The sequence below is a fragment of the Pteronotus mesoamericanus genome, unplaced genomic scaffold (assembly GCF_021234165.1).
Source record: "Pteronotus mesoamericanus isolate MK-2021 breed Mesoamerican mustached bat unplaced genomic scaffold, CSHL_Meso_final scaffold_85, whole genome shotgun sequence".
Taxonomy (NCBI): domain Eukaryota; kingdom Metazoa; phylum Chordata; class Mammalia; order Chiroptera; family Mormoopidae; genus Pteronotus; species Pteronotus mesoamericanus.
The window spans coordinates 54,531,746-54,544,376 of NW_026555329.1; the positions used below are offsets into that span (position 1 = coordinate 54,531,746).

Below are 12,631 nucleotides of genomic sequence, written 5' to 3' on the forward strand. Positions count from 1 at the left end.
TGAGCCGAGCAGTGCAGGCCTTTGTGCCCTTTCTCTGTGTCCCCCAGGTCCTTGTCTGCTGCTCATACTGGCCGATATCTGTCTTAGGTTGTTTCTCCTTGTGAGAAAACTTAGCTGTCATGGCTCACTGACCATCACAGAGCCAAGCAGGACAGTGTGAGGGAGGCAGGTGTTCTCAGTGGCCTGTTCTTCCAAGATCTCCTTGATTATTTCCAGCTTTGGGGCCCTCTCACCTCTTGGCGAGGCTGCATTCTCTGAAACCAGACAGGGTGTTTCCCAACGGTATACTGTTCAAAAAAAAGTTAATAGATTTGCATATCAGAATATCTTTTAGCATGCAGAAAGCAAGTAAAGGTCCAAAGTAAAGGCGTTGCTATGAAAAGGCTATTAAGGAAAAAAAAAAGGGATAAAATTCATTACCTGGTAGACAAAATGAACAACATACCTGTTACTTGTTTGTAACATCACAGTTTCCTACCGTGATATGCATATCTTTTAATGTGTATATCACAAATCATTTCAAGGAGGAGGAGGATGTGCCTTTTATGTGAAAACTTTAAACCTAAAATTGGAAAAGTGGGGGAAAACCTGATGCCCATAATTCTTTATAGCTCTTCTCATTCCAAATGTCAAAACATCCTTAACAATGTTGTAGTACTATCCATTCTCTTTATTTGGTACTTTGCATCAGTCAGTGGATGTTAAACTGCATTGATTGTATTTGCAAAAGCCCCGATAATCTGAACATTATTCATTTTATTCTTAATTGAAACATAAGTGAGTCAGTTGAAGAAGTAGCTTAAAATTTTTCTCCAAAAGTATCATGTTTTAGTTTAATGAATGTCCACCATCCATCCCCGACATTTCTCTTATACTGTAACATTAAATTTAAATCTGGAATTTAAAAGTTATTCAAGTTATTTTTCCTACCGACTTACAGCTGCTATTTTTATTTTTAAGGAATGGTCGTTGGAGGTCAGAGTGGAAGTTTACGATCACTCCTTCAACTGCTCAAGTGGTTGGCATCTTGAAAATTCAGGTATGGAATAGAAAGAATTTGTTTACTGATCTCTAAATGATTCTGAATAGAAAAACAACTAATTCATAAGTTTATATTTTCATGATATATAATAATCACTTCTTTTTCACATCTTCATGTTGAGGTAATGGGAAAAACAAGTAGTGCTGATTTCATTTTTTAATAACCTTGTAGTTCATTCTCTGTATTCATCAGAAATCTGGAAGGAAAGCTGACAGATTCTAAAAACACAACTAAAATTAGGTGCTGTTATTTGGTCTTCTCTTTTTTAAAAAAAATTTTTTTTAATCATGTTTATTCTGTTAACAGTTACCTCAATTTTTTCCCCCTCTGCCCCGCTCCACCAATCCCACCCCCAACCCCCACCCCCACCCCCCACTTCCACAGTCAATTCCCACTCTGTTGTCCATGTCCATGGGTCATTCACACATGTTCTTTGTCTAGTCCCTTCCCCTTTCCACCATTATCCTCTTTTTCCCATCCCCTCTGCTCTTTATATAATTTGTTCATATAAGCATCCTCTGTTCTGTTAATCTCAGTTGGGTAGAGTAGGGTGAAGTGTGATATTAATATATGCATGTTTAGATCAATAAATGTATGCATTATATGTGTATATTAATATATGTACGCAGTATATATGTAAGTATCTTCTATACTTATATTTGGCTTCTTATATGAAACCCATTGGAATTGAATTTTTTGACTTTTAATGTAAGCTCAAATGTTTATATAGAAGAATATTTGATAGCTAAGACTAAGTATTTCAATATAGATACTACTAAATTAGTTAAAGGAAAATACTGACTAATCTTTTTATATCTTGGTTCATGCATTTATTCAATATATTTGTTGATCAGCTATCATGAAAAGTACTGTGGCAAGAGCCATAAAGGAATAAAGATGCTGCTGCTTTATCATCCAGCTCCAATATACATTTCTAATTTCTAGTTTCTTGTCTTACATCCTAATGCTTTTATTTCTTGATGACTATCCCTTAGGGGATAGAGAAATGAGACGAAGATCATGGATTTTGAAATCAGACTGCTAGTTATTAGTTGTATGGCATCAAAAAGGCATTTAAGCTCTTTTTGTTTCTTCATTAGCTTAAAAAAAGCTCATATGACTATTTAAAGGTTAGTTTATGTAGATAAAATGGTTACAGTAGAGGTAGAAATAAAGTGCTTAATGAATGGTAGCCATTTTTGTTGACATTCTTCCCTTCAGTGAGGCCTCAGCAGCTCTCTCACCTGAGTAATTTGTAAAATGCTGCCTCTGTTGGACAAAAGCTTGTTGAGAACCAGGATTATCTGGTTCATAGTTCTATCTTCAGCACTTAGCATCATGCCTGGCATATAATTGTTACTTTATTTTGTTGAATTGCTAGACCTTTTGCCATTCTCTAATCCATTTTTTTTCCCATGCAGCCTCAAGAAAGATGATTTTTTTTTTTTTAAGTTAAATGTAGATATGTTACTTGCCTGTTTGCTACCATTTTAGCAGTACACTCTCACCTACTAGATGGTCCAGACATATTTAGGTGGCATTAAGGCCCAAAGTTGACTTGTTCCCTACCTGTCATATTTCCCCAGCCATTCTTCTCCATCTCCGACCTCACACGCATTCCCTCCACTAGTATCTCCAAGCCTTCCGAAAGTATGCTGTTCTCTAAGTTCCGTTTCCTTATCTTCCCTGATTAGTCAGTCATTTTGCTAAACGGAGTGCAGTGTTGCCTCTTCTCTGAAGTCCTTTTTTAGTGCTTAGAGAGTCTGGAGTATTACTATGTACTGTTTATGTACCTCTTACGTTGCATTGAAATATGAGTTCAGGAACTATCTTTTTAAAAGCTATGTGTCCCTAGAACTTTTTAATAGGAGCCATATGTAGTAATCACTCAATTAATATTTAGTGAATAAATTCATGTCTTTGAATTTGAGGAATTACATGGTTGGTATAAGTACACAAAAGAGGAATAATGGGGGGAGTATTGTGAGCTTGATTTTAGAAACCTTGAGTTTAGGCACTAGCAGAATATCAGAGATAATAACGTCCAGCAGTTAGGTCAACGGAGGGCTTGCCTGAGTAATTGCCAGAACGGCTAACTAGTCTTCTCACTAGACTAGGCAGGAAGTCTTGCTGGGGTTTGAAAGGTCAGGAACTCATCAAAGGAGTCTAGGTTAGAGCTGAAATTGATAATCATCAATTGATGTGATTGTTGAAGCCATGTGCATCTTGATGGTTCTTGCCTATATATGGTTTCTGTAATTTCTTTTTTAATAGGTTCATTATTACGAAGACGGTAATGTTCAGCTAGTGAGTCATAAAGATATACAAGATTCCCTAACAGTGTCTGTAAGTAATCAATTCTAAAATAAAATTTAACCCAATACTTCTGTAAAACCACAGAACAGTTTTGGAAGTAAAATTTTAAATAATATTTCTGCTTTAGATTAAGTTATTTTCAAATAGATTAAAGATGGGTAAGTAAATTGATACCCAACTTTTTTAACAGCTTCTTTGAGATACAATTTACATACCATTCAATTCACCAGTTGAAGAGTAAAATTCAGTTTTTTTAGTATATTAAGAGGATTGTACGACAGTCAACACAGTCATTTTTGTCCTCTAAAAATCCAGTACCCATTATCAGTTGCTCCGCAATTCCCGCTCCCCATCCCCTACAACCAGCCCTTTACCCAAACGACTCTCGGGCCTGGGCAACCACGAATCAATTTTCTGACTATGGAATTGCCTATTCTTGGCCTTTCATATGGAATACTACAATACGTGGTCTTTCGTGACTGGTTTTTTTTTTTTCATTTAGCATCTTTTCAGGGTGTGTTCATGTTAGAGCATGTACCAATGTCCCACTCTTTTTTTTTGCCAAATAATATTCCATTCACCTCATTTTATTTATCCATTTATTATTTGTTGAACATTTGTATTGTTTTCTACTTTTTCTGCTCTGAACCTTCATGTACTATTTTTTGTGCAGACATTTGTTGTAATTCCTCTTTAGTATATATGTGGCAGTGGAATTGCGGGGTCATATGATAATTCTATGTTTAACATTTTGAAAAACTGCCAGTGTTTCCAAAGTGGCTGCACCATTTTACATTGCCATCAGTTCTAATTGAGGGTTCCAGTTTTTCCACATCCTCACCAAAATTTATGTCTTTTTGGTTATAGCTATCCTACTCAGTATCTCATTGTGGTTTTTGTTTACATATTCCTGACAGATAATGATAATGAGCATCTTTTTATGTATATTTATGGGTCACTTACGCATTGAAAATTTCTGTTCAGATTCTTTGCCTATTTCTTGATTGGTAATTTGGTTTTTATTGTTGAGTTGTAGTTTTTGCTTACATATTTTGGATACAAATCCTGTATCAGAAAAATGATTTGCAAATATTATCTCCCATTCTGTAAATCTTTTCACTTTCTTGCTAGTATTATTTGCAGAACAAAGGATTTCAGTTTTGATGTAGTCCATTTGGGTTTTTTTGTTACTTTTGCTTTTGGTATATTAATAGATGCTTTTATTAAGGCTTAATATACAACAGTCATGATGATTTACCTTGAGTGTTTTCTAAAGATTTTATAGGTTTAGCTCTTAAATTTACATCTCTGATCCTGTATTTAACCTTTATGTTTGTATTGTTTGCTTTCCCCAGTCTATCTATTGAAATTATGATTTAATGAAGTTTTTCTGACGTTCAGCTTTCAAATTCAAGAAACTCTGAATTTAGTTATAATTCCCTGCAGAGTTTGTCATACGTTTCTTTCCATTGCCCATGTAGCTATTTCATGGTAGACTTGTTTTGCCCCAAGGACGCTAATATAACATTAACATGGTGTTTTCCCATAAACATTTGTGTTGTATACCTAAAAGTACCACTCAGCATAATTTAAACATCAACAGCTGATACACAAAATTAGCTATCTTACAAATACTAAGGAAAAATTTATTTTTAATTTAAGAAAGCATTTAACATTAAGAAACATGTCTGCGTGTGTTAAGCCAAATGCTACCTGAGAAAAGAAGAAAACTGTATTTTTTAAGTTTTCATTAGTACTTAAGTGATTACAGCCTTTTTTTTGTTTGTTGTTTGTTGTTTTTTTTTTTTTGGCTAAGTGGTACTCTTTTTACAAAATTTGCCAGTGAAAGAAACTTAACAAATCTTGTTTTTCAATGAGACATTGAAACTGTAGTTCTATATAATGAGTATACATGCAATATTATGTGATTAACAGGATACTTATTTATTATCTTTGGGGAGCTTGACATTGGGTAAAAATTCTTCCTAAGAGACATTTGTCTATATTTATAGACTAGAGAGTTGTGAGAGGTAGTTATTATAGTAAACTAATATGTCAATTTGTGCTGAGCTTTTAAGAACATGTTTTTCACTTTATCATATAGTGGTTATCATTGTTGTTTTATTGTTTTTGGGCAGAGAAAAATGTGCCCATTATAGATATGTATAAATATATCGAGTTCGCCAAAAAAGTCCATTAGTTTTTTCCATAAAATAAAAGACACATTTTTCATTTTTCACCAATCACTTTATTGATTTGGATATTTTGAGTATCTTGGCTATCTTCTGTGTGGCATAATGTTGATTGTTCACAGTTAATATCTCTGTTTGATCACTGTCAGCTTCAGCTGGTCTACCCAACTGTGAAGCATCATCATCCAGTCAGAAATCTCCAGCATGAAACTTTGCAAACCACTTTGACACATTCGATCATTCACAGCCCCTTCTCCATACACTGCGCAAATCTTTTTTTGCATTTCAGTCATGATTTTACCTGTCTTGAAATAATAAAGAATAATATGCTGGAAATGTTGCATATTTTCTTCCATCTTCAGTGTTGAAATAGCAACTGAAAAATCACCAATTTTGATATTTTTTTAAAAATTTACACTGATATAACAGCTGTAATAATACAGTCTAACAAAATCGTTTTTGAATGAAGCTAAAGACAACTAAGTGTTACTAGAGCCATCTTATGGAAAAAACTAAATGAATTTTTTTGGTCAACCCAATATATAGTTGACTCTTAAACAATGTGAAGATTAGGTATGTAGAACTAATTCACAGTTGAAAATCTGCATATAACTTTTTACTCCCCCAAAACTTAACTACTAATACCTACTAATCACCAGAAGCCTTACTGATAACATAATTAAAACGTATTTTGTATGTTTTATTTATTAAATACTGTATTTTACAGTAAACTGGAGGAAATGTTAAAATCATAAAGAAAATTCTTTCACAGTATTGTACTTATTGGAAAAAATTTAAATGTAAGTGGATCTATGCAGTTCAAACCCATGTTGTTCAAGGGTCAACTATAAACAATATATATAAAATAAGATATTTGAGAATTTTTACATTAATACTGTTTTATACTACAGAAGTCTAAAGTTCCATTAAATTTGCTATTAGCAAAAGAAAAAAGATTTTTTAAGATTTTCAGAAAATAGTTAAACACTACAGTAAATTCACCTTAAACTTTAAAATATGCTCTTCCTAATTGGTAATATTTTTATAATGTATTATGGTGGTAAATATTAAGTAAACTTAACAATATTTAGATAGTCCTTAATTAGCAGTTTGTGACTAAATTTTTACCTATAAAGATTGTGTCTTAGAATATATGTTGAGTGTTATAATTGCATTTTTCAGCAGTGTGTATTATAAAAGTTTTTCTTTCATTAACCAGAGAAACACTGAGACCAGCCTCATTCTGTAGATTTAAAATACTTTTGCCTAGATCCTCTTGGACTTAGAATAATTCTTACAGTATTTTCTCTTTATTATAATTTCCATCTGTTATATATTATACAAATTATTAACCATATATTGGCATGCCTATTTAAAAATATTAATAGTATAGTTTTAAATTAATATTTGATTGACTTGATTTTGTTTTTTATTCAGAATGAGGTGCAAACAGCAAAAGAATTTATAAAGATTGTAGAAGCTGCAGAAAATGAGTATCAGGTATGATTTTTAAAATCCTTTTATCTATATTTGCTTATAAATAATAGCACTTAAACTTTAATTTTAGTCATAAATCTGAAATTTTTTTTCCATCATTTCACTGTAATGAGATGTAGTCTTGTGCATGTGTGTGTGTGTGTGTGGTGTTTTTTTAGTTCAAGGGCAAACTTGTGAAAGTATAGACAAAATTCAGAGTACTGGTCAAAATATGACAAGGTTTTAAATGGTTATTTTGTTTCTGATCAGAAATTTTAATATAGGAGGTGTTTCCCAAAGAATTTGGATTATAGTCTGTTTAGATCATATTTTGTACTCCGCTTTTTACATTATATATCAGCTTCTAAAGTAGACTTTTGAACATAAACGTTTAATTTGTGGATTGGACAAGTTTTCACTCCTCCTTACAGACAGTAATTTATGATATTCTGAGTGAAAAATAGTAGATCTAAAATGAGGGTACACAAATGTTAAATAACTTATTACAACTTCATTTTAGTGTATTTAGTTATTCAAAGTGATTATAAGCTTTTTCTTTTAGCTGCTTTTAAACAACTTTTAAAACCATATTTGGGTTTTTATTTGACTTTTAAAAGCAATGAAACAGGCTGCTTCAATGTATATTTTTCCTAAATCATCTATATATTTTAGAGATTGTTGTTTTTTTTTTATTTCTTTAAACTTTTAACTACTTGTTTCTCATAGACTGCCATCAGTGAAAATTATCAGACAATGTCGGACACTACTTTCAAAGCCTTACGTCGACAGTTGCCAGTGACACGCACTAAGATTGATTGGAACAAGATTCTTAGCTACAAGATTGGCAAAGAGATGCAGAACGCATAAGATGAACATTGCATGATCGGATCATTTTAGTGTCTTTGCATTAAAAAAAAAAAAAATCATTGCAAAAGTATTCAGAACTGTCAAGCTACCCAGTCAGATGGGCTGTTGCCATTTAAAAATCACTGTAATTAGTTTGGTTAGAGCACAAAGCTTAGCTAATCAACCATTATTTTTCATTTCTTTTGTTCAAAGAGGATTGAAAATCATTTTAGTTTAAATGTCTCTCATCTTCTGTTAGGCCTCTCTTACAATGAAGAGATGATTCCTCTAGTTTACTGTTAAAAGTTTTTGAAGTGTTTCAGAAATATTTTACTTACCATAACCCTGAAATTGTTGTCTTTTGGTTTATGAAGTGTAACTTTTGATATTTGTCAAATTCTTTTTAATGGGGTCAATAATGGACATTCTAGTTTAAGGTGGTTGATGGATTTAGCCATATATGCTGCTAAAGAAATTGTCTACCTTTTCCGAACCCTTGAGGGAAAGCATTTTCTATATGAATTGTGTTTAAAGCTTCCAAGAAGGTTATTTAGCTAGCTTAGTGTTTAACTAAACTTTTTTAAACAAGGCCAAGGTCTAATGTAGTTTTGAGATTCTGGAATTAAATGAAAAAACATTTCAGAAATGCTTTTAATGCTTTTTTCTTGTGATAGTTATGCAAATTAGCTTGAATTCCATATGCCCCTGAGTTATTTTTATCATAAAGCCACAACTGTATTATAACAAGGCAAATTGTAATATATATTAATCCTGAACTCATGACTATGTCTCAGTTGATTTTTTTTTTCTTGGATTGAAAAGTACTGAAATTCAGTGTGACATTAAAATGAAAATTTTCATATTTATTTGAGTAGAAAAATTACTTACCAGTGAGTCATATGTTATTTTAAAATACTTTCTTTAAATATGGTGATTCTTAACTGGTTATGAATTAGAAAAGCTGGGAGTAAGTGTGCAGTTTCAGTCTCAATTTTTTCCATCTTCCCAGGCATCATATGCATGTTTGTAATATTTTTAGAAAATAACATTTACTGATGCTACAGGAATTTCAAGCCTGTTTTGAATGTTAGTATTTCCTATAGGGAGTGGGGCGGGTTATAGTTTCATCAAATGAGTATCGCATATTATACTCCAGTGGAATTCTTTCCTCACATACTCCTGCAGATGTCTGGGCCTGGAAATGTTATTTTTAAAAGCACCACTTTTATTATGTACAATAAAATATTTCATTAGCTTGAATTGTATAGGTTTTTAAAATTTTTCTCAATGAAAGCATGTTATTTAATTCCTTTTTAAAAATCACTGTTGGGCTTTGAACGCATTGAAAATATATGAAATTATGGAAATTTTGATTAAATTATTTTCTCTAGTTTTAAAATACAAATTTTGCCATGTTGGGATTCCTAAAGAAAATGAATTGGCAAATTTAAGACATTTTCAATAGTCTGATGATGACTGTGAACTAATTATCAGACGAATCTTTAATTAGCTTAGTTGTATCAGTTGGATATTGGTGAGTTTGTATTCCCTAAAGGCCAGTTGCTTTGTGTCTGTTTTATGATCCAGAATGCTTTCTTGAAAATACATCCTGCTATTTTTAAGGTGATGTGCATGTGAAAGGTAATATTTGTCAAATAATTCAGAGCATACTTTGAAAAAATTCTGCAATAGAATAATAGTCTTTTATGGTCTAAGATTAGCATTTTATTAAGTACAAGAGTGGAAACCCAGCATGACTAAAAGCTCAGGGAAGTAGTTTTATTAGGACACATAATGTATGTGTTGAATAGGCCGAACTGTGGAGGCAAGGGCAGAATATCAGGGAGAACAACTGGGAGGCTATTTCAATAATCCAGTTGAGAAAATACTGGCTTGGCCTGAGGTTTCATACCTGTAGGCTGTAGAGATGGCAACTTTTGGATATGTGTTAAAGGTAAAATCAAGATTGGCCAAAAGACTGGTTATAGAATGTGAGAGAAAGACAATGCCAAGGATCTGAGGGTTGAAAAATGAGGGAAGATTGGGATAGAAGGGACTGGACAGGAGTTTGGTTTAAGATTTCAAGGGGAAATACCATGTAGCAGTTACATACTGGAGGCTTTGTGTAGAGGAGTGCTCTGAGTGAGAATGGGAAACATAGTTTGAAAGCCAGACAAAATGAAAGACTCCTCAAGGCCAGTGGTAATGAATTTGAAGTGAGATCAGTAAGTATAGCTATTTTTCTTCAGCCATATAAAGTTGTTTGGGTGCAGGCATAGAGCAGATAAATTGAATTTAACCAAGGTGGTAGTTTTGCCAAGAAACTATAATTGACCACATGGGACCAAGGGGGCAAGGTTATAATGATCATCTGTAGAATCTAAGCCCTGTAAGCAGAGAAGTGAGGGCTTGACGGGAGGGGAAAAACGGTGAAAATTGTGGCACAATCCATGGATTGTCAGCATAAGAAACGTCCAAACCTGTAAATTTTTGTAAGATTTTATTTGAACCAAACTGATGACAGTTGCCAGGAACAAGATCTAAAACCCTCCAGAGAATGGTGGTTTGCAGGTACTTTTATGCATTTGAGATTAAGGAGGGAACTTTTAAGGAAAATTATTCAAAGGCAGGAGAAAGCAGGGCAGGGCTGGATTACCGGCTAGTTAAGATCTCTTGAGGGCAGTTATTATTTCTGGTATTTCAGAGGTGTGTTAACCTAGTAGATGCACAAAGAAAATGGACAGGGCCTGTTTAAGAACCTCTGACTAAAGAAGTTGTAGGCCTGGGGTGTGACCACCCACCATGACCTGCCCAGCTAGGAATTTATGACATTACAGAAACCCTTTTTCATCCATGGTATGTTTAGAGTTGGGATACTGAAAGGAATGATCTAGGAATGTAGAAAATGGTAGCTAGAGTGTGTGGTTCAAAGTGAGATTTTGAGGAGTTAGTAACAAGTGTGACCAAGGGAGTGATTGGCTGAGGTGGAGAGAGGAGAGGGATTCAAGCAACTGTAGAGCTGGAGCCTTGGGTTGCTGTGGACACTGAAGCCAAGAATTACGGTAAAGTGTGACGTGAGTGATGTTTTTGTAGACTATACCTGGATATGTACATTTATAGTACATTTGTATGAATTAGATGACTGACACAGGTGTTCATGAGGCTTTTCCTCAGTCAGGATTTTGGAAACTAAAGTGAAAACAGGACCATTCAGTGAAAGGTGTCCTAGAAATTCTGGTTTATTACAAATGTTTCTTTTTTGATTTTAGAAAAACATCGATTTGTTGTTCCACTTAGGCATTCATTTACAAATGTTCTTGGAAAGGGAAGTAATTAAGGACAACTATAGATAATTCTGTATAGCATTTGAGTGACCCTTTCTGTGGTTAAAATCATTTTTAACTTAATAATCACACCAAGATCCTTTGAAAAGATCTTTCATACAGATAGTCAGTTTGTGCCTTTGCCAGCTAGTGGGAGTAAAATACTAAGTCATATTTTGCCAGCAGTTAACACAGGTGTTCTGTGTAATACATGCATGTTATGAAACATCCTGAGAAGAATGTGTTTCTATTCGCTTCTCTATGGTAGATTAGTGACAATGTAAACTTATTCCTAAATTATAGTATTTTTGGCATTGAAATAAACCTTTTAAGGGCAAATTTTTTTTGTATAGGCATTTTCAAATTTGACATCGTATTATGCAAAAGCTGTTGGCGAATATGCAAAATATTCAATTAAAATTAAATAACCAGTTAAACTTTTAACATCTAATTGATATTAAAAACTAAGGTCATTCGAGATTAATTGCACTGTGTTCAGAGGATTATTTCAGGCATTGTGGAGTTAGGAAAATATAAGACTATTTCATCAAGGTGTCTACAAAGAACTTAAGGGACTACATAGTGTTTTCTAAATCTTCATGTTACAACATATCTAGAAAATGACATTTGTAAGACACTCTGGGAGAATTGGATTGAGGCGTGGACTGGATAGTGAAAATCTAAGAAAATTCCTTGGCAAACAGAATAGAGAAACAGAGCTGAACACAATGGCTGAGCAAATTAGAGCCAGGCGCAAATGGTCACCAAATGGTCACCAGAGCGGAAGGCCCCACAAGTGCCTAGTAGGGAGCAAAACAGAAAACAAGGACCTCACCCCCAGGGTAACCTTTCCTCCCTGAAGATAAATAACATGTAGGGGATAACATCTAGGCCTCAGTTGTATTTCAGCTCCAGGCCCAGAAAAGCAGCAAAACCAGGTGGGCAACGCCAGAACCAACTGCAGTAATTAAAGACCTGTCCTGTCACCAATCAGTGGAGACCATGACCCTGAACGGTCACACCTGGAAAACGGATGAATATTCTGCTGAAACCGTCCCCTGTGACCTCCCCTAAGATTCCCGCCTGCAAGAAAGCCTAGAGTCAAAGGACCCAGGGTGTGCGTGCTCCCCCACTGGGGAGCAGCCAGTGCCGTTACCCTTCCCTTCTCCCCCCGCCCCCCCTCTTTTTTCCCCAAAGTCACACATCTCCCAAACACTAAAGCAGTGGGCAGCTGGCAGCTTGTCCCAGGCTGATTTCCTCAGTCTGTCCACTAAGCTTCCTTTGACTTCCCTGTTAGCGAAGGCAGCCCAGCCTAGGCTCTCCCCATTGCTGTTTGTATATGTTAAATCCTTGTTTCACTGTTCCAGTTTTAATACATGTATCTGCATAGCCACCTGGACTGGTGAAATCTTTTCCTACATGAAGTCAAGAATCCA

The 12,631-nt window shown here is 34.3% G+C and overlaps 1 protein-coding gene across 1 annotated transcript in view; it reads left to right on the forward strand.

Annotated features, from left to right (window-relative positions):
• The window catches only part of CAPZA2 (capping actin protein of muscle Z-line subunit alpha 2), a 58,123-nt gene extending 46,157 nt beyond the window's left edge, over positions 1 to 11,966 (forward strand). Inside the window, exons 7-10 of the mRNA XM_054564244.1 lie at positions 961 to 1,039; positions 3,317 to 3,388; positions 6,988 to 7,050; positions 7,753 to 11,966. Coding sequence (XP_054420219.1) covers positions 961 to 1,039; positions 3,317 to 3,388; positions 6,988 to 7,050; positions 7,753 to 7,893 — 355 coding nt within the window. The 3' untranslated portion in view covers positions 7,894 to 11,966. The remainder of the gene's footprint in view (positions 1 to 960; positions 1,040 to 3,316; positions 3,389 to 6,987; positions 7,051 to 7,752) is intronic.
• The last annotated feature ends 665 nt before the right edge of the window (positions 11,967 to 12,631 follow it).